Below are 23,685 nucleotides of genomic sequence, written 5' to 3'. Positions count from 1 at the left end.
GAGCTTCTTTTCTCTCTACGTTGCACGTTGCGATAATGGAGGTCTTCGGTAGGCCAGCTTCTGGCTCCAAAGATCGAGGCATCCTGATATATGGTATGTGGATAGCCTTACTCGCTGATCAGATGCATCTTACATATGGAATAGCATTCATCCTTGATCAATGGCATGAGTACAGATATCTCTTGCTGCTCGCCGCAGTCCTGTTAGGCCTAGCCGTATTTTTGCACTTCGACAATAGGCTTCGAAGGGAACGATTAACGTCCTCACCCGCCGCGAATACTCCAGAATATGGTACAGTGGAAAAGTTGGGCTGGCTGAATGAGAAGTCAAAGTCCACAATACTAGCAGAACGTGAAGATGAGCGATCTGAGAAAGCAGAACCAGATGAAAATGTTGCAATGCAATTTCCCAATGTCTCTGTGCGACCACGACCCGGCCCGAAAAGAGTGACAGGCTCCAAAGGGGATAGGAAGCCTAAGTCTGAAAGCTCCGCACATCGGAGGATTCAGCCATTGGTCTTCTTTTCGTCTTTGACGGGGACGACGGAAATTCGTGCTCTAGCATTGCTAAAAGAACTACATACCTTACTGAAAGACCACTCATCTACAGTACTGGAGCCTCAGATTCATGATCTATCCTACATTGACTACGATGATTTCTATGTCACACCTCCCAAGTCTCACCAGATTGATCAGCATGTTCAATACTTCTACCTTCTAATACTACCCTCATACAACATCGATACCACCTTAGACACTTTCTTGGCCCATCTTCAGGAAACCCACAATGACTTCCGGATAGACACGGCGCCACTTTCTGGCCTTGCAGGGTACTCGGTCTTTGGCTTCGGAGACAAGGAAGGATGGAGCACGGAGAAAGAAGGCTTTTGCTCGCAAGCAATTGAGGTGGACAAATGGATGGCAAAGTTAACTGGAAGGAAAAGAGCGTATCCATTGGGGTTGGGAGATGTAAAATCAGATTCAGAGCGGAGACTGGGCGAATGGAGAGACGGGGTGGTAAAGGCACTGCTGGACATAGCTGCTAATGGAGGTCTAGGTGAAGGTGTCGCTGGGAGCGGAGACGCTGTGGAAAGCGAGGAGGAGGATGCGGACGAGGCCGCAGAGCCGGGAACGGTTCTCAAAGTAGAAGCTCGGAGACCGGCCAAGCGGAAACGACAACAAAAAAATTCACCCGTCGATGACCTTGAAGACCTAGGAGGCAAGTCGGGCGATGCCTCGGAATTTCGTTCTCCCTTGCCTATCGACTTCACTACCTCCTCCCTCACATCCACTACTCCTCAAGCTCCCAAAGCTATGGTTCCCGTCTCCTCACCTACTCACGCAGCCCTCACCAAACAAGGCTACACAATCATTGGCACACACTCCGGTGTCAAAATCTGCCGTTGGACTAAATCTGCCCTCCGTGGCCGAGGCTCCTGCTACAAGTTCTCCTTCTACGGCATCAAATCACATCTTTGCATGGAAACCACTCCCTCTCTTTCATGTTCTAACAAATGCGTCTTCTGTTGGCGCCACGGCACGAATCCTGTAGGTACGACTTGGCGCTGGCAAGTTGATCCGCCGGAGATGATCTTCGACGGGGCAAAGGAGGGCCATTACAAGAAGATCAAGATGATGAGGGGTGTGCCAGGGGTGAGAGCTGAGAGATTCCAGGAGGCCATGAAAATTAGGCACTGTGCATTAAGTTTGGTCGGCGAACCCATTTTCTACCCTCACATCAACGAATTCGTTGCGATGCTGCACAGAGAACATATATCCAGCTTCCTAGTCTGCAATGCGCAGCACCCAGATCAACTAGCTACTCTCAAATCCGTTACGCAGCTCTACGTGTCCATAGACGCCAGCAACGCCGAGTCGTTGCGGAAGATAGACCGCCCCCTACATCGAGACTACTGGCAACGCCTCCTACGTTGTCTTGATATTCTACGTGAGAAGCGGTTTAGAATGCGCACCGTCTTCCGTCTGACCCTCGTGAAAGGCTTCAATATTGACGATGAAGTCGAGGGCTACGCTGACCTTGTTGCCCTTGGACTCCCTTGCTTCGTTGAGATCAAGGGCGTAACCTACTGTGGAAACTCATCCTCCGCGGGCGCAGGACTGACGATGCAAAATGTTCCTTTCTACGACGAGATCACTACCTTCGTTGAAGTTCTCAACGTTGCTCTGGAACGCCGAGGGTTAGAGTATGGCATTGCAGCTGAGCATGCGCATAGTTGCTGCGTGCTCGTTGCCAGCAAGAGGTTCTATGTTGAAGAGAAGTGGCATACAATCATTGATTACGAGAAGTTCTTTGAATGTCTGGAGAGTGGGAAGGACTTCAGTCCTGAGGACTACATGGGCCCACCAACTCCAGAATGGGCGACTTGGGGCAATGGAGGCTTTGACCCAGCGGATGAGAGGGTGGACAGGAAGGGGAGACCAAAGGTTGAGAAATTGAGGTAGAGCCTGAAATAGTTCTGACTTGCCGGAGGGTTCGAGGCTTTGGTGGAGGGAGAGAAGAAGCACTTCCGTAGAAACGGCGGCTCAGGGGGTAGCAAAGGGTCGAGGACCGCAGCCCCAAGTGCACAGTCTGCAGAATACCCCAAAAGCACGGGTCAATACTATCGGGAATGGCCTAGGTTGTAAAAAACGCATTGCAGGCATCGTGCAGTTTATGGGCATCTAACCCCAAGTCTATGGTAGAATACAATCATGTTCTCATAATCATGTCCTCCCTCGCCGGTCCCGTACCTATGTACTTGACCTTCACGCCGACGAACTTCTCAATGAACTCCACATGCGCTCTCGCGTTCTTGGGCAAATCATAGCAAGTTCTGGTGCCTGTTGCGGGTTTTTGCCATCCCGTTCAGGTCGTATACTGGACCTGTGCCCTTGCTAGTTTTTGCAAGTCTGCTGGGAAGGAGTCGAGAATCTGGCCGTTTAGCTGATATGCGGTGGCTATTTGTATCTCTGGAAAGTCGTCCATGATGTCGACTTTTGTGAGATTCAAAGCGGTGTAGTGGTTCGCTGCCGTAGAATATTTCACGATGACTAGATCCAGCCAGCCCTGGTTGTTACCCCGAGTTCTCTGCCAATAAACTGAAGTCTATCCCCGTGCTCGTTGAGCTGTTCTGTAGGTAGGGGTCCCGCGCCTACCCGAGTCGTGTAGGCTTTTCAACACACCTATTATCTCCTTTATCTTGAAGGGATTCAGGGTAAGGCCGGTAATGACACCGTCGATCCCTGTGTTTGATGAGGTTACGTATTGGTAGGTCCTGTTAAGATTGTCAGTAACGGTAAGAAACCCGATATCAGGAGCTGTGTAGATCAAGGATTGTCGACGCATCGCCAGCTTCGTGGCACGGTGAGCGAATTCGGTTCCCTTGAATTGGGCAGAGTTTCTGTGTCACAATCCCTAACTAATTGAACGATTTTTAATTTTTTGGACATTTGAAAGCCTGAAACGTTTGAACGAAGCAAGGAACCTACCCATAGTCCACGTCCAACATCAGTGCATTAGCGGCTTCCACCAGGAGATTTGTCTGGGCAGATTCCTGTGCGCTCTCGATCAAAGGCACTGTATCCACCACAAATGGTTGCAAGGCGTCTCGATAACCATCGAAACGTGTTATTTTTTACCACCAATACGCCTGAATCTGACCTGTTAGCATGACAATCAGCCATGCGGCCGGATAGAGTAGGGAACACTTCAATCCCTGGCTCCTTTCATTCACTCAACACCGCCTTCCCGTTTATTACTTTTCGATGGGGCATCCACTGCGACAAGTAGCGCTGAATATAAACAATGTAGTCATCAGGACAGACAGGCTGGTGGTCAGAAGGCAGGCAATCTACATCGATCAGCTGTCTGACTATTTGATGCATTCACTACGTGCGCGAGCCAACGTTCGAGCGCGTGGGAGTGGGAAACAGCAGCTCTTCTTGCCATAACGTTTCGATTAGCGCTGTATGCTAAGCAATCGATGAGCCGCATGAGATCAGCATTGTCTGAGCTGATCCAAGGCTACGAATAGATTGGCAATTTGAGCATGTTCATTGCAAGAAAATGAAGTCTACATTATTGTTTTTGAAAATTTAAGATTGAATATCCGGGCTCGCGGGTGTAAGGCAGATGCGAGTAAGTACGGGAGTACGTTTTTCCGCCCTGGAACCTTATCTGACTGACATCTCACGGGCAAGAGGGAAACCCTCGCTCCTCCAACGTACTCGTTAAGGAGAATCCGCTGCTCATTTCGCTCTACATAAGCTCTGTCATGGGGGATGGAGGAACAGGACTTGCCACCATGTTCACCGAGGAAATGCATTTGGAAGCCTCGGGTGAGGTAAGGGCCAAACAATTTCGCGGATTTGGCGCCCTGTTTCAAAGCTCTCTTCGTTTCATCGAGGCATTGGTCAGTCTAGTATTGAGACACGCAACGCCCTTAACCCACATACTGGGCTGAAAACCATCGTAGCTGGTCTGTGGATGGCAAGGGGCTGGATCACCTTTGCCTTGGATTTTAATGGAACATGATTTACATGTACGAGTCCTTCAACAGGGCTAAATCTCCCCGCAGGATCATGGCCGGCTCCACTCGCATGATCTCCTTAATACTTATAAGTCCAATGCGGAGCAGTGGTTGTTTAAAGAGGACAACTAGCCATGAACTTCTCCTTGATACTGCGCTTCGCATCCCTCTGAGATGGCGCTTCGGAGAAACAACTAGCATTTCTCTTGACTCACTCTTTTGACTGCCTACTCTCACTCCTTTGACCGTATTATCCACAATCTATCACAGCCTTTGCCTGTGTCCTGGAAGTATACGAATTCATGCACTTATCCGTGGTGGTCGCCCCTACGCTAGCGCCAAGAGTCAACAATAACTATTTTGAGTAACTTATCTTCATAACAACCTCCTCCATTCACGTCAAGTTTTTCCTTACATTCATCAAAGATTTTTTCATCATTCTTCAGGTCATCATCTCAGTACACTCATTGAAATTAAACTTGCCTTCTTCTTCCAGATCATTCTCTCATCTTCTGCGGCTCGTTGATCGAGCTGTTTCCCATTTCGAAAACACAACACCGGCCTCAACATTAGCAACATGCTCGTCTCACACGTCAAGATTGTCATCCTCGTAGCTGGAGCTGCTCAACTTGCTCGCGCTCATACCGCTTTCACTAACTTCTTCGTCGATGGGGTTGACCAGGGTGATGGCACTGCTGTCCGCATGAGCAATAACATCCAGCAGGCGACCTTTCCGCTCAGCAGCGTTACTAGCCCTGATATGGCCTGTGGTAAGTCTACATTTGCTCTTGTTTCCCTGCCAAATTTCTATGCTTCCTGGTGGTACATTAATGTGGGCTACAAATCATCCCCCACCATTTGACCGTCGTTCGAGCTACAAACCGCGAAGCTGACAATTTGTCAGGTGTCAATGGCGAGACTGGCGTGTCTCGTGTCGCCAGCGTCAACGCAGGCGATACTCTCGCGTTCGAATGGCGCGATTGGCCCGATGCTTCTCAGCCAGGATCTATTGATCCTAGTCACAAAGGTCCGTGCGCGGTCTATATGAAGAAAGTCGACAACTCCGCTGCTTCCAACAATGCCGCCGGAGATGGCTGGTTCAAAATCATGGAAGACGGCTACGATAGCACCGCTGGCAAGTGGTGCACTGAAAAGCTCATCCCTAATGACGGGCATCTCGCTGCTACTATCCCCCATGATCTCGCCGGCGGTTACTACCTTGTTCGTCCAGAACTTCTGGCTTTGCAACAAGCAGACAAGACACCAGCCGATCCCCAATTTTACGTTGGCTGCGCGCAGATCTTCCTGTCGTCCAGCGGTTCCGCGGACCCTCTCAATACCGTTTCAATTCCTGGATACATCAATATGAGCACGCCAGCCATGACCTTCAACATTTACGACCAGCCCATGAAGCTACCATTTCCTGATTTCGGTCCACCTCTGTATACAGCTGGTAGCTCCAAGCGTGATCTCGAAGCTCGTGCGATGGTCCAGACGATTGGCCTCAAGCCAGACGCATGTGTGATGGAAAATGTCAATTGGTGTGGCTTCATACCTTCTTCCTACACTAATGAAACTGGCTGTTACGCTGTGAGTCTCTTTGTCTACCATGTTCATCGAAAATCATTTAGCTTGCTGACTTCGTCTACAGGCATCCCAGAATTGCTCTGTCCAGGCTACCGATTGCTACAACTCTGCCGGACCCACGGGTAGCAAGAATTGCTTCAATTGGGAAAATTTCTGCACACAGATTCGCAACGGTTGCGGTGCAGGTAATTACAACGGACCGCCCTCTATTTCCAGCTTCATGCCCGCACCCCTGCCGAAACTCGACTTGGCAGCGGTCGTTGCTGCGAGTGGCCCCATGGCTATCTCTAATTCAGCACCCATAGAAGCTTCCTCCACTGTCTCAATGGAGGCATACGATTCTGCAACGACTGCTATGCCTGCACCTGCGGGTACTGACAGCAACGGATCCAGCATGTCTACGGCTGACGGGTCTATTGACACTTGTGGTAGCAATGGCGGTGGGACCTGCAAGACAGGGATGTGTTGTTCTTCTCATGGGTCAGTCGCCATACCTGCTATTCACAACGGTCAGCGCTGATGAATTTACTAGATACTGCGGTACGGCTGAGAATTACTGTGGCTCGGGGTGTCAGTCTCAATTCGGCAACTGCTCTGGAACCACAAAGCGCAAGCGCTGGCACATGCGACAGCACGGACACATCTTTCGTAGTCGCGGACTTCATCTCTGAGGTTGGGAAGATTCAAGAGATTTGATGTAACGACTGGCTGGCCAGCTCGTTCTTTATATCAAACCGTGTTCGATGATTCACGATGTGTATGACCAAAATTATGCAGTCTCTTTGCCATTCTCGAACTGTCCAAGCCTTGCGGAAACGGTGTGGCTAGGATGTATGCCATAGACTAAGTAGTCAAGCAAAACATGTCCGACACTCTCATCATTATAAAGATCTCGTGTCAGCACAGGGTGAATGCATGATAGAAAAGGATGAAGACTCCAAGGCGCAAGCTTCGCTTCGCTTCGCTTCCTTTTGTATGCCGGTACCCTCGTAGGACCTGTAGACGGGTTGGCACTAGGACTGGAGAGATCACTTGATACTCGAAAGTGTCCGTCCATGCGATACAATACAATAGAGAGCTAAGGGACAGGCTCCGATGTTCTACGATAATAATATCGCCAAGGGAGGTTCCTATATGTTTTGACCTCGAAAAGCTCTACAGCTGCCGTGTACCCTATAGTTGAATGCTTCAATCTCGCCGAGTCTGCCCATGAGAGCCTCTCATCCTGACATCGGCACCTCTATCGAGGGGCAGCTTCAGCACGCACCTCCAGTCTAGGATTCATGACAACGTATTGATCAGAACCCTCGATGGTCTTGAGAGTTTGAGTCAAATGATCTTGCGGGTGTCTCGGATGCACAGACTTTTGGCATTCCGGCCCAATTTCAAGGTCTGCAAAGCAACTTGCTGGGACTCGTGTGACATTGCCTAAGTACATAGCAAGCCGAAGCAAATCCAATGCACTTCGTGCCTACTTGCCTTTGATTCCATGTTCATGGACAGATTTGAATGCATGATACCTAATTCGACTCTCCGGAACTGCAGACTGGCGTCGCACTGAGGTTCGGTGCCGATCGCCAAGTTGCAGACAACAGCAGACTTGTTCATTGGAGACAATAGACATAATTGTAATGGGTCGCTATCAGCGAGCTGAGTGCGTGGCACGATTAGTGCACCCTCATACTTCCGTTCTTAAAGAGCGGGCGAAAGTGTGTTTCCCACGATTGTTACGACTCGTAAGAGATTGTTGGTCGAAGGAATTATGAGTTGCAAAACCAACGAGATTGCTTGGCAAAATTGATTGCGCGCCATCTCTATTTTTTTGGTAGCCAGCCCCACCAAAATTTGTAGAGATCGTACTTCTCAACAACTGCACCAGTCTCTACCTCTCAGTTCGTCTTACTTCCCAATCGGATAATTTTAGGGCATAGGCCAGTGAGTATACACTCTTTTTTTTGATATTTTTGACTGATCTAGGTGTCCATAGCTAATCGTATAGGAACACGCTATAGTCCCTCCCTCCCTCCCTCCCTCCGCTGATACGCGATACCACCCAAAGAAATACACATTCGCCAGCGAGCCAGACTACTCCTTGAGTCTTATTAACGACCTAATGCAGTAGCTAAAGACGCCCGTTCGAGTTACGTAACGGGGTACCGATAAAAGCGTAATTTTGAGATCTACGGCGACACAGTGATTCCTCGTAATTTATATATACCTGGGCGACCTCGTAGCCTCTTATCGACTACTCTAAAGGCCCTACTTGAGTATTAGCGTCAGAAACCGTAGCTCTATCAGAAGGAATTAGCACGTTTTCTGAAAGAGGAGTGGGATATCGCGGTCCATAAGTTGACCATTTCGAGAGTCTTAAGTAAAGCTAGAATAACTCGTAAGAAGAGTCAACGAATAAATCTATAAAGTGAGGAACTCCGCGTTGCATGGCAAGCGTTTGCGAGTCAGGTGACGGCCGAACAACTGGTCTTCGCTATACTAGAGCTTCAAATATAGATTAAGGGGTGATGGTTGATGATTGCAGTGATTTGAGTAGGTTCTCATCAAATTTTGGTGGGGCTGGCTACTAAAAAAATAGAGATGGCGCGCAATCAATTTTGCCAAGCAATCTCGTTGGTTTTGCAACTCATAAAATCGATGTTGGCACTTGGCATCCCCCGGAAATAATCGCGTTGGAGACGCCATGTTTACTCTAATCTTGGCGCATCGAATCACACCCCGCGATCAATCAACCAGCTACCAGCTCCCACCACCGCCTTCGCTTAATCGTCCCTGGCTCCTTAGATCTTTGCTTGCAAGTACCCATAGTTGACGCTTGCCAGTATTAGACAAAATGCCTCTAAGTCTTGGTCGTTTCCTTCCTTCGGTCGGGGTCCAGCCGCAAGGTCCTGTTCGTGATACTCCGACGCCGACTCCCACACCCTCGGCCAGTCAGACCCATCGCGCACGTCCGATGCTCGGTGGAAAAGGCGTGATTGGTGGAGGCAAAGAGAAACATGGGCTTGGAGGGAAGGGACTAGGGAAAGGTGGGATGAAGAGGCACAGGTGAGTGAGGGATGCAAAGGAAGGACCCACCCGCGAAGCACGTCGGCCGTATTCTACTGTGCGGGCCTATGGTCAACATCCACATTGTCTATCCGCCAGTCACACAAATCGAGACTGGTATTGACGCGCTTTCTAGGAAGGTGGTCAGGGACTCGATCCGTGGCATAAGTGAGTTGCGATTTGGTCCTGTTGAATGGCTTGTGGCTGACGGGTATTACTCTCATAGCGAAAGGGGACATTCGGTATGCATTCTCTTCTCTGTGGTTCTACAGAAGCGTGCTGATAGCCCCTCGCAGTCGTCTAGCACGGAGAGGAGGCATCAAGCGGATTTCAGGGACTGTATACGACGAGACACGCCAAGCAATGGTGGATCGCTTGAAGACTGTATGTTTTCGTCTTCCGAGGGTTGAGATCGCGTGAACTAATATAAGTTGCTAGATCCTACAAGAATGCGTGATCTATCTGGATCATTCCAAGCGCCAGAGTGAGCGGTGGTGCTTTCGATAAACATTTCGGAATCTCAGCTAACGTTATATCCTCCCACACAGCTGTGACTGTGAGAGATGTATGTCCGATCTTCTTAGCTCGCTCCCTTAGGTTGAGGTTACTAAAAAAATCTGGTCCAGGTGATATTCGCTCTCAAGAGGGTAAGCCTTCATGCTTCATCTGCTGCAATTATTGCAAAATTCGGCCACAGCATGTTTCTCGCGAGCGCTACTGACTTTAATACTCTCTCCTCGCATAGCAAGGCCGCCCTATCTACGGTAAGTGTTCTTCAGTGAACCGTACGGCCGAAGCTAACAAGCACAGGCTTCGATCCGAAGTATTAGCTCCGGTTGGATTTACGACAAGCATGATTTACGGCTATGGGAAGGTATTTTGACTGGAAAAATTCTCACATTGAGTATGTGGCGTCTACATTAGCAGGCGTTATATGAGCCAAGTGCCTGTCCCGGTAGGGTCATATGGGTAATTAGCTTGTGATGTGATCTAGCAAGCCCAATGGTTTCGAAAGCGAATATGAGGGCAGCGATGTGAGGAATGTCTCGCGCAAGATCAATGCCAAGGATGGCAATGTAACACTTGAAAGTACAATGGTGAGGAACATTTCATGTCAAGGCAATAATACTAAGAGGGTATCATTCGTAAGTCATCTACTGCTTCTCTCCCGTCTAATCTCCTTGACAACATCGGCCAGCACTACTCTCGCAGTTGCATCTCTCTTCTCGAAGCCGCCATTAAACAATGGTGGAAGCACACGGTGGGAATCTGCGGAACGGACGAGTCAGCGTGGCTTTCAAAAGGCTGACTGTGTTTCACCAAAGCAGATCATATGAGTATTCATCAGAGTGGATTGAACTTACTAGCATGGCCTCTCTCAAATTCGAAAGCCCTCGCTCCCTTTCCCCACGCAACCCTCACGCCTTCCTCTAACAAGCCAACTCCAATCCCCTTGCCTCTACAACTTGCGTCCACGGTCCACGCTCTCACATACGCCTTCCTCTCCCTCTTTACCACCTTCATTATTAACGCGCCGATAACCTCCTCACCCCATTTGGACACTAATACAACAGGATCGTCGCATTTGGATTGTTTTTTCAGACCACTGCCACGTTCACCAGTAGGAGTCGAAGGAGGGGTGTAACCACCCAGCCAATCCCAATTGATCCTCTCAGCCAGTGTTGCGTAATCGATCGTGATCCAGTATATTGCAGCTAAGGCAGCGACCGTGAGTCCAGCGGCCGCAGTGAACAGAGGCCTCCACTCGCAGAACTGTGCCAGAACCGCAATTACAAGCACAGTGACAGCCAATGTAGCCGGGTGCAACACTAGCTCTTTGGCAGCTAATTGCCTCTGCTGCACCACCGAGTCTGCAATAAGACGTAGAGCTGCACTGCGGTCCTCTGGGGCTCCGGGTAGGGCGAGGGCTGTCGAGAGGATCGGCTCCGGTTTGGGGTCAAGTTTCAATAGGGAATTTTTGGAGGGAGTGGTGGTGATTGAGAGGGAAGAAGGTTGCGGGAGGTGGCTGATGGCGAATGCTGGGGTAGTGGGTGTAGAGACGAGGCTGTTCAGAGGAGAGAGGTCGGAAGCGAGGTGGAGATTAGAACGGAGGGTTGTCAGGAAAGCTGGTGCTCGTTAATGATAATGATTCATTTAAGAGGTCGAGAGCGTATGAGCTACTCACTCGAGCTGGACCGGAAGCCGGGAATACTATCCCCAAAGGCCTTGACATTCTCAAAGTCCCAATCCGTTAGAATTTCAATATCCAAGACCTTTATCGTGGGCAATTGCAACTGGGGCGGTGTCATTATGCCTTCTTCTTCTTCTTCTTCTTCTCACAACATTAATACCATTACTGATCATTACTCGAATAACCGAGACCGCAGATTCCGACAGGACCCCTGGGGACACGACCTTCTATCTATTATATAGAAGCCAGCCCCACCGTCTAGTTATCTAACTGGCAATACATCACGAGGGAAAGGCCACTAACGATTCACCTTTTGACGCTCTGGGAGTGGTTTACGCAGCTTTGCTTATCGTGCGACAGGCTAACGACGCACCGCAGGAATCCTGAGGTGCATGCGGCGGGCGATAAGGGCGGGTGGAGGGTGAGGCGTAGCTCTGCAACAGGAAGCGAGCGAGTAGATCGTGTTGGGAGGGGGGGGAAACTCGCAGGGATTGCGCTCGGACTGCTCTGTGATTTTGCGCTTCAATGCCTTTGAGGACCGTGTTGGAGAACTGGCCACGGTTGGATTCTGGACCGGGGAGAGCCAATGGCGGATTTACTCGTATTAATAACTTTGCGCAGGGCGTCTTCTTTAATTGGTACTGCATATGGGGGGTAATGCATGCCGGAATCAAAGGGAATTTGCCTGGTTCATAGGCTCACGCGTAGAGATAGGCTGATCCTCAGAACCCCTGATAGTACATCCTTGGCCATCCATGATCCCAAAAACGCCCGCTGTTGATTGCTCGAACCTTTGCGATTAGTTGTTCTTCGATTTTGAGCCCACGCATCTCGACCAGCCTAGCAGTCTGTCAGCAACTTTCTCTGATAGCGTCATTGAGTATCCGCTTACCAGGCAATCCACATCCAAAACCAATGAACAGATATAATAAGAACACCACCACCACACCCAAAAGCACCATCAATTTGACATTCTTCCACCACATCCTCCTCTTCAAGCCTCTCGATCTAACCCTGAAATCGCGCGCCCCGACGCCAAGCCTATCGGTCTTATCGACCAGCAAGTCGATCCTCTCCCCTCTCTCCAGTACCCTCTCGATGTTCTGTGTCATGATACCCTTTACGTCGTTGATTTCCTGCTGCGTGTTTGTAATCGCATCCTGCTTGCCTCCTTCTGTAGTCCCATACGCCACCATCAATTTCTTCAACTGCGCGTTGAAATCTGCCGCTCCGTATGGCGGTAAGCTGGCAAAATCCGTCGAATCGGGATCATAGCGGGCAAGAAATTGCTTCTTTATTTCTACTAGATAACCGAAGGGTATGCGGCGGCCGAAACTGGAGGAAGCGACGACCAAGTATGTGAGGCCGCCGGCTGTGGGATCGGACGAAGGATAGTCCGAGGGAGCATCGGCAATGTAGTGGATGAAGTTTTGGTTGTGGGTGTAGGTCAGCTTTTGCGGTTTGGAGTGGTCGATCTTGGGGAGGATGAGAGAGGCGAGCGACGAGGTACCGGAGGATGCGGAGGTAGTGTGCTCGGTTAGGATCGTTGTACGGTAGGCGATACAGGAGCTGTGATGGTGATCGCATTAGTAGTGCGGCGAGGAAGGGAGGGGAGGCGTACTAGAGGAGCGGAGTGGAGGATGATGAGGATGCCATTGTGATGGTGGAAGAAGGCGAAAGTGCAAGCTTGCGAGCTCTACCGGACTAGATGTTAAAACTTTGCTGTACTTAGCAGGATCGTCTTACTGTTGGTCGATGTTGCTGGCGCTCTGTCCCCCTTCAACCTGTTGCCAAGACATGATTACTAATGGTCACGTGAAGCGAATGTTTTTTTTGTCATTCAATATCTTTTGGATCTTCGGGCAGCGATGTTGTTGCAATGAGAGGATCTTCAAGCCCATATTGTGCTTGAGATCTTAATGACGTATGTACTTTGCGTATTGATTGGCGCCTTGTGAACGGCCTCTCCAAAGGTCAAGGCTAGTCACGTAGATTGTTTTGGACAATGGCACGTATTAGGAGAGTGGAGTGATATTGATTACTTCCAATGATCACATTGTATATGCAACGCTTCCAGGATGCAACGGGACATGACTCCTCCGCAACGCTCAAATATGGTAAATGTACATATGGTACATGGAGATGCATCTGCTGCTCATACATTTATTCATTGATCTTGGCGAGCAGTCTATAAGGAATTAGCAATTGCCTTTCGCTTCGGAATATGGTAATGCCTTACTCATGGTCTCTGAAAAGCGAGTACTCCTCCTCTCCAACCTTAACTGGGCTGCCGCCATACTGCACATTAAGCGTTAGCCAATTTCTTTCTGGAAAGCTCAACCCGCATTTTGTAGCATACTTGTGGTATCAGAACCTTGTCTCCTGGCGTAACACTCGGTGTGACTCTCTTGCCCTCCTTGTCAAGACCCCCAGGACCGACAGCTAGAACTCTTGCCTCGTTGAGTTCCTTCACGCTACTCTCGGGTAGATAAATGCCGCTGGCTGTCTTGGTCTCCGCCTTGATTCTTTGAACGAGTATACGGTCGAGGAGAGGGGCGAGCGATTTGATCGACTTGAGTGCTGTCGTCTGAGCAGGAATTAGCTTTCTCACATCGGCTGAGGGACGCGTACTGCCGCGACTTGCCATCTTGATGAAATTGGAGCTTTTGCTACAAATATGGAAACGTTTCAATTCAGCTTTGGAGTACTAATGTTGATTTGTGAAGCTGTTGACATTTGTTGTAGGAAAACCCAAAGAAATTTCTCGAATGCCAAGCCAAGTCGGGCCGCTGCCGAGGCCAAACTTATCCCTGCAACAAAATTTTGATCCCAAACCACTCCTAAGTCTGTAACGCACTATGGACACAAACTGGAGATGAGAAGATTTCCACCACTCTCAAAACTTTCATCCCCATTCAAACCATCACGGCGCTCCACCATTGTAAAGAGCCCGCCAATAATTCGGATTGAGAACGGCACTTTCTATAGAAAATACCCTTCCGCAACGGATCAGAATGCGGTGTCAAATCATGCGATGTTCCCTGGACTGACTTGGTCACTTCCCTCAAACGCTGTGGGAGACGCAAAGCAACAGCATTGGGCAGTCCTCGGGCCATCCAATGCCGGAAAGACAACGTTCTTCAATATTATCCGGGGGCAGCATTTGTGCATCCCTCCAACAGCCCGGTCTTACCCGTACCTGTCGACAGAAGAAGTGGAAATAGAAGATTCTCGGTATAGAAACGTTCCACGTGCAATACAATATGTCGGTTTCAACGGCGAGAGGGGCGGTGTGGGGAATTCTGGGACAAGAGGCGCCTACTTGAGTGCTAGATATGAGAGCCGAAGGGAAGCCACCGACTTTTCTGTGATGGACTTTCTTAGAGGCAACACGGATCTCAACCCGTCAGAAGAGCAGGAAGGGAAAGACATAAATGATCATAGCCTTGAAAAAGTCATAAGCGACTTAAAACTTGAGGCTCTAGTCAATATGCCAATCGGGAACCTCAGCAACGGTCAGACAAGACGGACTAGAATTGCCAGGGCTTTACTTGGAAAACCAATGGTTCTGCTCTTGGACGAACCATTCAGTATGATGACGAATCTTTGTGCACTGCCGCTAAAGATGCTAATGCGTAATGTGCAGTGGGTCTAGATCCACCAACCATGACAACATTATCAACCTTGTTACACAGACTTGCCCGGGCCAGCTCACCACGACTAATATTGGCTTTAAGGCCACAAGATCCACTACCAGATTGGATAACTCATGTCATCCATTTGGGCCCTAACTTCCAAATCATCTACCAAGGTAGAAAGGATCTTGTGGGTCTTGGGACTACACAAGCAAAAGCAGTCATGAAGAGGTTGATTGGTATGTGTTTCTAGGACTTCATCATTCTAGAGGATCTGTGCTTCCGATGCAGTAATATCTGGGCCACGTGGGGGGCGGGTGGGGGGGGGGGAACAATTGCCGTGACTGACTTCTACAGGGAATGCCTCTTTAGCGCGAGTTGATGTTCCGGGAAATGTGATTCCACAGAGAGGGCTCACAAAGGCTTATCAAAACGAGCGTATTCGAAACCTGCCACGAGCGAACTCCTCATCTCATCCATCGAAGCCAATTGAAAGTCGCGAAGGCATTCCATTGGTTGATGCAGATATCCACGTTTCAGTCAATGAAGCTCTTGTGGAAATGCAAGGTGTCCGTGTGAGGTATGGCGACAAAGAAGTTTTGGGCAGCTGGCAACAGGAGATTGGAGATCGAACAGAAAAGGGGCTGTCGTGGACCGTCAGACGTGGAGAACGCTGGGGTGTCTTTGGTCCAAATGGTATGTGCTTGGTAGTCTACGAAGGTACTACATGTGAGCTCACTGATACTAGGATCCGGGAAGACCACACTTGTCTCTTTGATTTGCTCTGATCACCCTCAAGCTTATTCTTTACCAATCAAGGTCTTTGGACGAGGTCGTCTGCCACAACCAGGATTGCCTGGCATATCCATTTTTGACATCCAATCCCGCATAGGCCAGTCTTCTCCAGAGATCCACGCCTTCTTTCCTCGCAATCTTTCCATACGCCAGACACTGGAAAATGCCTGGGCAGACACTTTCCTTGGGACACCACGCTTAAACTACGAGATCGACGTCGCCGTGGACACATGTTTGCGGTGGTTTGAAGCCGAATTGAATCCCGCCTTCACTCCTCTAACCACTAGTTTCGTGACCAGATTATGGAAGTCAGATAAGGGTTTCCCAAATAGCATAGACTGGGCAGACAATATTCGCTTTGGCGATGCTCCGTTTTCTGCGCAACGAGTAGCGCTCTTCTTACGTGCCATCATCAAGAAGCCAGATCTTGTCGTTCTAGATGAGGCATTCAGCGGCATGGACGATCATGTGCGTGATAAGTGCATGCTCTTTCTGACATGGGGCGAGACCAAATCGTTCGGGGCTCGTGTTAACAGGAGAGCATATGTCGAGAAACGATTCGTGTATGATACCCCGCCGCAGCTGCTGAGTGAGATAATGTTTGAGGGACTGATCAAGGATCAGGCATTGATATGCGTTAGTCATATCAAAGAGGAGGTTCCAGGTGTGGTGAGACAATGGATGAGCCTGCCTGAGGCTGGCACAGGAAATGCAGCCAGGTTTGGAAGGTTCCCAGGACCGCTAGAAGGATATCAGAGTGGCTGGGACGAGGTTTGGGGAGTATAGTCATATACGCCGTGGCCTTGTATACATCTTGATATAGATCACATAGAGCAATCCATTGTCAAACCTGAACTTGCCTCTGATTTAGCTACTTGTCAGCGATCCGTTCAACCTCGGCTGTGCGTCATGTAGCGCCAAGACAAGAGAGTCTCAGTCAACATGTCGGACCGACATTCTTCAACTGCATTGAAGCCATTCACAAACCTTCGGTAACGCTTGATTGGAGGCAATGGAGACTTCTCTCGCCGTGTTCATACCAGACTGACGGTAATCAGCCCCGCAACCTTTGAGGGAACGAGCATTCGTGGCCCCAACATAGAGTTGACAACGAGGAAGCCGTAGACCTCGGGGATTGGCTTTCTCACTTACTTCACTCGTCGATCACAATATGTCTTCAGTATCCAACAATACCTCCTTGATGAGCCTTTTCTCCAACGATCTTGTCATGGCTTTCCCTCGAATTATGGCTAGGGCTGGATCCTTTGCTTTTGTCACCGTACCAGAACGACTAGACAGCATAATTGGCCTTAGGGGCGGCGGAAGCATGATTGCAGAAGCCACAGGCAATGGAAGTATGAAGATGATATCTACAGCCTTCTCTTCCGACTCTTCCCCTATCGCTGCTCTTCCATCAGCAGCTGGCGCAGCAGCGACAGAAGCACCCCCGCAAGCCAGCCCGTTCAGCTTCCACCAGGTTAGAAACATTGGCGGTATATTCGCGTATATGACGAGCAAGTGGGCTCTGGCATGTTTCACGCTGGTCAGTCTACACCATGTGCGGGCTACTGCTTTGCCATATTGCAATCTTTCTAACAAGCGACAGGCCATCATCCTCAATCGGACACAGATCTATGCCTCGGCACGCCGTCACATCAGCTTGTCATGGCCAATACGACTTGCTATACGTATCCTGCCTATTATCATGTTCCTCTCCCATACCCTCAGCCTCCTACAAGCGATGCGTTGCCAGACATCTCCGAAGTACTCCTCCTTGAGGTACGGTAAGGCCGACAAACACCTGGACCTGGATTTTTCGGGAGATGGAGGCATCATTCACTGGATCAGCTCCATGCTCCTATTCTGGGAAAATGATGCCAGCTCCTGCTTGGCAGTGGACATGATTCCATCGCGGTCTGAAGTTTGGGACCGAAGCGGCTCCTTATCCCTGCTGTGGCCTTTCTTCCAGTCCTTGTGTCTTGGTCAATTTGTGGAAACTCTTTCGTGTGCAGTTCAAGGAAGACAGCTCATGACCGAGACTGGCATGTCAATCTTCGAGCATTCATTGGCTTTTGCAGAATCAGAAGCTATGATCAGCAATCAACTCGGGCTCTCTTTATGGTCAGCACATAAAGCTAGTAAGGCGAATTCGAACTCTTCACAGCCGGATCCTGTGGGTAAGCTCTTCACCAGAAGCGAGATACTGGACAAGATGAATACGCCACCAGAAGTCCTGCTTATGGTGTTGATCTCAAGTCTCAACAACCTTAGCAGCCAGATCCTAGGAGTCTTGAACATGCAGGCCAGATTCCGACTCTTAAACACCGGTATTTGGGGTATATGTTTCATGAGTGCGTTCGGATGGGGTTTCTTCAGCTTGAGACCGGAGTCGGGGCCAGAATCTATCATCCTACGCTTTCCTACTGTCTGCATCGTCGGCTTTATTCCCCATCTCTTAATTCTCGTCGGAATACTGCTATGTGCCTCCATCTACTCACTTGCATTACTCCTTTGTTTTTTCTCTCCACCAAACGATGAACCACCGCCTAGAACGCTGGCGGAGAGGTTCCGGATGGCCCGCGAGAACATGCAGGCCAATGCCCAGCTCTCCAGCGTTCGCTTGGATGTGACCGAGGACTTCTATACGGCGTTGCTCAAGGTAGGTTTCACCGCTTTGACCGTCGCGAGTGAAGCAGTGTATCTCAATGAGGGTCGGCGCATCAACGTCGCTACATCAACGTGGTTGGAAGAGGAGAGGTTGAAGGAAATAGAAGCCTTTGAACCATCGCACGATCCAGTGGAAGGCGTGTCTGTCCATTTCGCGAAACCAGTCGCTGCAGACGAACATTCTACGGAACGCTGGACGAGTGGCTACGATAGAGTAGTGAGCTTCACAGCAGACAAACTCGGATCAGGATTTGCAAATATGAGACAGAGAGGGGATGGAGTAGGCCATATGCAGAGAGGAGGGCGATATTTGATGGCTGCGAAGTTTTTTCGTGGTATCTTCTGGCTTTTTGTAAGCTGGAACAAAGTGATTACGAACATATTAATGGACAAAGCGAGGATATCCTGGCGCCCACAATGGCTCAGGCTGCCAATAGCGAAAGAAGGATTACAAGTAGATAAAGAGGAAGGGCAACAGATCCGGCAGCAGAATACCATCGACTTTTGGATGTTATCAGACGAGGGTGTCCTCTTGCTACCGGAGAATGACGACGTCGACGTGGAGCACGAAATGAAACGAAGACTGAAGAACGAGAACGAACGCTGGGGCGAGGAAGAGGAACAGACACTCGATTCGAGGGTCTACAACTGGTGGGCAAGCGGTGGATGGTTTGGCGAGAAAGACGACAGTGGCTCCTACCAAACACCTGCACAGGACGATGATACTACCAGCTTGGTCTCTGTGTCCACCAATGCTAGCGGAGTTTCCCCCGGAGACATTGACGACGAATTTATTGACGTCGATTCGGATGCGGGCTCAGGCGCCAGCACACCCACTCAAAGACAGCCTTTTTCTCGCAGCCTCTCGCCTTCAGATCCAAATGTATTAGACGCTCTTGACCCATCCAAGAACTACTCTCAGCTCAATCCGCGCCACCTCGCCACATTGCTCGACCCCAAAACCCCCCATCAGCGCTCCGAAGCCCGCATGCTCGCTCATCACCTTACCAATACAGGCATAACAACCCGTTCGCAATACCGCCACGCCCAGTCTTTTGCGAATGCCAAACTCCTCACCTCCACCCGCTACCGTCCCACCAATTCCTCGATCCCCGCCACCGGGCCACTTTCTCCAGAGGACGAAGCGTACCTTCTTGAGCAACTGATCCTTACCCGACGCGCCCAACCCGCGTCTTCTATCAATCAAGGAGCAGGTACATGGCGTGATGGTGCAGTAGGTATGGGGGCAGGAGGCCCACAGTGTGTGGTTTGCCAGAGCGCACCCAGGACTGTACTTGCTTGGCCGTGTCGCTGCTTGAGTCTGTGTGAAGATTGTAGGGTTAGTCTTGCTATGAACAATTTCGGGACGTGCGTTTGTTGCAGGCAGACCGTTGTGGGCTTTTCGAGATTATTCGTTCCCTGATCGTCCACTTTGGACACATTTTGTGAACAAGGGAGACTGGCGGGATCATAAGGGGAAATCATGCATAGCGTGGACTTTGCTTTGGTTGCATTTGACGGAGCTGGGGCTCATATACCAACTCAGAGGCCGGGTCGCCCTTGATGGTATTGAGTCATGCGATCATCGCTTTTCCATGAAACAATTATACCGATACGGTGGACTGTATAGCATTCTGTAGTTTTGGGAGAATGCTATGCCTGCAATGGAACAATGCAGATGCTTCGTCTATTCGTATTTCACACCCGCTCATGGACGCCACCCGCTTGCAACGCTTTCCCTCTTCGCTCTAAGAGCTCCTCTTAGACCTTGAAAACAGCAGTCTTGCTCGCTATGCCGTCGAAAACGCAGCTATTATCTACAGGTACGTACTGCTTCGTGATCACCTTGATGACCTCCTGGGCCACCATTCCACCTGTCAATGCCGCAATGTTGTGCAGCTCGCCCCAATCTGCACGGTCAAGCTCTTTGACAACATCATCAAACGCTGTCCGCGCTTCTGGAGTATCGAATCGTGGCCATGGCTTGGGATCATGCTCAGGATCGACGGCAGGGGTAGAGAAATGTGCAGATTCGGCAAAAGTTGGCAATGGTGGTACTGCACCTGATACCACCCGGCCTGTCAGAATGTCGTTGAACTGCTGGTCGTTGGCCGGTTGTCGGAGGGTTCGAATCCGATCTATATCGTCTTGGTATCGATCGAGGGCTAGAAAAGCGAAGTAGATCGGCAGCAGCGAGTCTGGATTTTGAAGTTCTTGGCTAAGAGCTTTTGCTCTGTCACTCCAGTCGATTTCGGCAGTACATTTGGCAACGCGTATAGGGCGGCCGTGAATCACTTTGATGAATTGAGCGCCTTTGCAGAATGCCTCAATCTCAGCTTGTTCGATTGAAAGTCTCCTGCTTAATTCTTGCTCTGAGCTGCGGATTGTCCGAGTGACTTCTGCTAGGTCAGACCGCGCTTTGGCTTTGTAGATGTTTTGGAGCTGTATGTAGTCGGAAGATTGGGCTTTCATGTCTGGGAGGGCGCCGGGAAGGGGGAGGATGCCGTTGTGTGAGGTTTGAAATTTTTGGATTGCGTTGGCGATGATCCAGAAGTTTGCGGACGTGGGTCTGAGATTTTGGCAGGCGTCTGCTTCAAAGACTTCACGGAGACCGCTGGATATTGAGTGCGGATTTAGACTCTTCAGTACGGCGGCTGCTGCTTCGTCGAAATTCTCCTCTCCGCCTTCTGAGTTGTTTCTTCGTGCTCCACTTTCTACTAGCGCTTTGAATTCTTTTTTCTCGGAGTAATTGGCTGGAAATTGGCTGTCATGTGAGGCGTTCCAGACATTGAGAAAGTGTAACAAGATGAGGAGGTATGGTACGTGACCGTGATCGTGATCTGATAATAAGCCCAGATTCCCTGTCTTCTTTTCCAAGAACTCAAGCAATTCTGGCCATGGATTCAAGAGGCGTAGATCTTGTGTGGAAGCGGGATCTGGATGGGTATCGACGATTGGAAACTGAGCAGGTAGTTGTACCGAAAAGTGAGAAAAGAAGCCTTGGCAGTGTATGTAGAACAGAGGTATTGATGACTTGTCGGCGTGTTGGCATATCCTGTCCAGCACCCTGGCATTTCTTGTAGGTCCAACAAGCAGTATAAGGCTATACTGCTCGAGGCGCCTGGGATGATCGGCGAAGGCGTCGATTGACTGTCGATCTCAGTTAGTACAACGTCGAATACTTGTTGATTCTGATGGTCAAACCCCTTCAAGAGCGTTTATCCTAACTTCAGGGTTGAGCTCTTGCAAAAATCTGCGGGTCTCCTCAGCTCTCCACCTGCCCAAGCTTGACTCCTCGAGGAAGAAGTTGACGCCCAGGTCCAATTCTGACACATTGGCCTCATCAACGATGGTAAAGCTACCAACACCAGGTAGTATGAGATTTTTGAGGGTTTCAACTCCTACGACGCCAGGACCCGAGTTCAGAAGCAGTACTTTTGCGGTCTCGAGGGCTGCTTGCCCGCTCGCTGCCCACAGCCGAAGCTGCCTGTCGTATTTCTTCTCTTTTGCTGTGGGCCCTTGTAGGATTGGAGGGGTAGTAGCTCTCTCGGCCATGGTGATTCTGGAAACCTGTTGACGAGGAGACTCGGAGCTCACTGAGGTATTCGTAGAGCTGTTTGATCGCATCGAAACAACACTCGATCGGCTGGTGTTGAGCGCCGGGTAGCTACCGTAAGTATACTGCGATGTCATCCACCGGCAAAACAAAAAGTCCACGACAGACAACACTTTGCTACAACATTGAGCTCTCATTAACCTTTACTACTCAATGCCTACATGCAGATGTATCGCATCATTGTGAGCTGAAGGAAATCATCGGATGCTGAAAACGATCACCGCTCACTCCCGCCTTCTTCTCAGGTACAACCGTTCCGTTTCTCTCAGTTCCGTGGTATTACCGCTTATTGTCCGTAAGCTCCCTGCTGAATCGACTCAGAAGCAGCTCGGTACCTAGATCTCGCCTTCTCCCACACGCAATGGACTTTCCAAAGCCCGTCTCCGACGCCTCTCTTCCCCCAATGTCCACCTCCGCCGCAACCCGACTCTCCGCCATTGAATTCGCCAAGCGCGCCGCCGCTCAACTTGCAGTCAAAGAGCACTTCGATGCCGAAGCTCGCTACATCGGCATCGGATCCGGCAGCACGATCGTCTACGTTGTCGAAGCCATAAAAGAGCTCAAGGACCCCCGTATACAAGACATCCTCTTCGTTCCTACAGGCTATCAATCGCGGCAGGTACGCTAGAAATTGTCTTCATAGTACGCTACCGGTAGGGAAGCTGACTGGCAACAATTAGGTGATACTTAAAGCCGGCCTCAAAGACATGAAGTTCGATTCCCTACCCGCCGACACCCTTCTTGAAGTCGCCTTCGACGGCGCCGACGAAATAGACGAGGACCTCAACTGCGTAAAAGGCGGTGGTGCCTGTCTCTACCAGGAAAAGCTGGTAGCGACTCAAGCCTCGAAATTTATCTGTGTGGCCGACCACCGCAAACTCCAACCCCGCCTACTGACCACTTGGCCTACTATTCCTATCGAAGTGGAGCCACTGGCTGTGACGACCGTAATCTCTGCTTTGAAAAACCTCGGCTCTTCCGCGCCGTTTTTGAGGGAAGGGCTTATTCAGAAGGCTGGGCCTATAAAGACGGATCAGGATAACTTTATCGTCGATGCGCCATTTCCCTCTTTACTCCTCTATACCGACATTGAGCAAGCGGCCAAGCAGGGGGTTAAGGGGCTCAAAGGCCAGGGCGAGGATGGCCAGTGGGAAGTACAGGCACTGGCGAAAGAGATTAAAGCCATTGAGGGAGTTCTGAGCGTCGGTCTATTTGTGGGAGAGAATGGAGTGCAAGCCAAGGCAAGGGGGAAGATCGCTGGTGGCCAGAAACCCATCGCGGCGTATTTCGGAATGGAAGATGGCAGTGTGGCTGTCAGGATGACACAGGATGATGGCACTGTCGTTCTGAGGAAGTGAGGCATTTGCTTGGCGCATGTCGAGTGTTTCATTTCGAAATGAGGAAGCTATGAGGCTATGAGGCTATGAAGCTATGATACCATTTATGAAAGCGAAAAGAAATGCATGCATGTTTGGACATAGGAAGTGGCAGGTTAGCTGCTAAGGAGTGACAAATAGTGATCATTAAAGGGATGGATCTATCAAACAAGCTCGAAACGCTTCTCTTATGCTGAATGGAAGAATGAAACGGTAGCGCGAATGCTGTGTTG

At 50.0% G+C, this 23,685-nt stretch overlaps 11 protein-coding genes across 11 annotated transcripts; 6 read left to right on the top strand and 5 right to left on the bottom strand.

The window, feature by feature from the left end:
* Positions 1-35: 35 nt before the first annotated feature.
* HO133_007139 (uncharacterized protein) lies at positions 36-2,462 on the top strand (the record flags this gene model as incomplete). Its single annotated transcript, XM_037298032.1, has 2 exons — positions 36-93; positions 145-2,462. The coding sequence occupies 2 exons, from the start codon at positions 36-38 to the stop codon at positions 2,460-2,462; spliced, it is 2,376 nt and encodes a 791-aa protein (XP_037156667.1).
* A 403-nt stretch (positions 2,463-2,865) lies between these two features.
* On the bottom strand, positions 2,866-3,345 carry HO133_007138 (uncharacterized protein; the record flags this gene model as incomplete). Its single annotated transcript, XM_037298031.1, has 2 exons — positions 2,866-2,993; positions 3,183-3,345. 2 exons carry the CDS (start codon positions 3,343-3,345, stop codon positions 2,866-2,868), a joined length of 291 nt encoding a protein of 96 aa, XP_037156666.1.
* Positions 3,346-5,105: 1,760 nt separating this feature from the next.
* Positions 5,106-6,811, top strand: HO133_007137 (uncharacterized protein; the record flags this gene model as incomplete). The annotated part of the gene is made up of 5 exons (XM_037298030.1): positions 5,106-5,298; positions 5,433-6,118; positions 6,180-6,486; positions 6,548-6,595; positions 6,648-6,811. The coding sequence occupies 5 exons, from the start codon at positions 5,106-5,108 to the stop codon at positions 6,809-6,811; spliced, it is 1,398 nt and encodes a 465-aa protein (XP_037156665.1).
* A 2,269-nt stretch (positions 6,812-9,080) lies between these two features.
* On the top strand, positions 9,081-10,002 carry HO133_007136 (uncharacterized protein; the record flags this gene model as incomplete). The annotated part of the gene is made up of 9 exons (XM_037298029.1): positions 9,081-9,172; positions 9,309-9,340; positions 9,399-9,414; positions 9,469-9,556; positions 9,611-9,656; positions 9,721-9,737; positions 9,799-9,819; positions 9,918-9,936; positions 9,983-10,002. 9 exons carry the CDS (start codon positions 9,081-9,083, stop codon positions 10,000-10,002), a joined length of 351 nt encoding a protein of 116 aa, XP_037156664.1.
* A 320-nt stretch (positions 10,003-10,322) lies between these two features.
* Positions 10,323-11,526, bottom strand: HO133_007135 (uncharacterized protein; the record flags this gene model as incomplete). The annotated part of the gene is made up of 4 exons (XM_037298028.1): positions 10,323-10,441; positions 10,537-11,298; positions 11,358-11,466; positions 11,524-11,526. 4 exons carry the CDS (start codon positions 11,524-11,526, stop codon positions 10,323-10,325), a joined length of 993 nt encoding a protein of 330 aa, XP_037156663.1.
* A 636-nt stretch (positions 11,527-12,162) lies between these two features.
* Positions 12,163-13,019, bottom strand: HO133_007134 (uncharacterized protein; the record flags this gene model as incomplete). The annotated part of the gene is made up of 3 exons (XM_037298027.1): positions 12,163-12,203; positions 12,256-12,932; positions 12,985-13,019. 3 exons carry the CDS (start codon positions 13,017-13,019, stop codon positions 12,163-12,165), a joined length of 753 nt encoding a protein of 250 aa, XP_037156662.1.
* A 507-nt stretch (positions 13,020-13,526) lies between these two features.
* HO133_007133 (uncharacterized protein) lies at positions 13,527-14,010 on the bottom strand (the record flags this gene model as incomplete). Its single annotated transcript, XM_037298026.1, has 4 exons — positions 13,527-13,551; positions 13,603-13,661; positions 13,723-13,950; positions 14,008-14,010. 4 exons carry the CDS (start codon positions 14,008-14,010, stop codon positions 13,527-13,529), a joined length of 315 nt encoding a protein of 104 aa, XP_037156661.1.
* A 387-nt stretch (positions 14,011-14,397) lies between these two features.
* Positions 14,398-16,579, top strand: HO133_007132 (uncharacterized protein; the record flags this gene model as incomplete). Its single annotated transcript, XM_037298025.1, has 4 exons — positions 14,398-14,953; positions 15,010-15,237; positions 15,356-15,694; positions 15,747-16,579. 4 exons carry the CDS (start codon positions 14,398-14,400, stop codon positions 16,577-16,579), a joined length of 1,956 nt encoding a protein of 651 aa, XP_037156660.1.
* Positions 16,580-16,964: 385 nt separating this feature from the next.
* On the top strand, positions 16,965-19,779 carry HO133_007131 (uncharacterized protein; the record flags this gene model as incomplete). Its single annotated transcript, XM_037298024.1, has 3 exons — positions 16,965-17,336; positions 17,400-19,698; positions 19,748-19,779. The coding sequence occupies 3 exons, from the start codon at positions 16,965-16,967 to the stop codon at positions 19,777-19,779; spliced, it is 2,703 nt and encodes a 900-aa protein (XP_037156659.1).
* Positions 19,780-20,221: 442 nt separating this feature from the next.
* HO133_007130 (uncharacterized protein) lies at positions 20,222-22,015 on the bottom strand (the record flags this gene model as incomplete). The annotated part of the gene is made up of 2 exons (XM_037298023.1): positions 20,222-21,610; positions 21,665-22,015. 2 exons carry the CDS (start codon positions 22,013-22,015, stop codon positions 20,222-20,224), a joined length of 1,740 nt encoding a protein of 579 aa, XP_037156658.1.
* Positions 22,016-22,280: 265 nt separating this feature from the next.
* Positions 22,281-23,434, top strand: HO133_007129 (uncharacterized protein; the record flags this gene model as incomplete). The annotated part of the gene is made up of 3 exons (XM_037298022.1): positions 22,281-22,321; positions 22,398-22,695; positions 22,757-23,434. The coding sequence occupies 3 exons, from the start codon at positions 22,281-22,283 to the stop codon at positions 23,432-23,434; spliced, it is 1,017 nt and encodes a 338-aa protein (XP_037156657.1).
* Positions 23,435-23,685: the final 251 nt, after the last annotated feature.

Source organism: Letharia lupina, assembly GCF_014066315.1.
Source record: "Letharia lupina isolate WasteWater1 chromosome Unknown contig_3, whole genome shotgun sequence".
In the NCBI taxonomy this organism is placed as follows: Eukaryota; Fungi; Ascomycota; class Lecanoromycetes; order Lecanorales; family Parmeliaceae; genus Letharia; species Letharia lupina.
The sequence above is the reverse complement of the archived record's forward strand: the minus strand, read 5'-3'. Positions and strand labels throughout refer to the sequence as shown.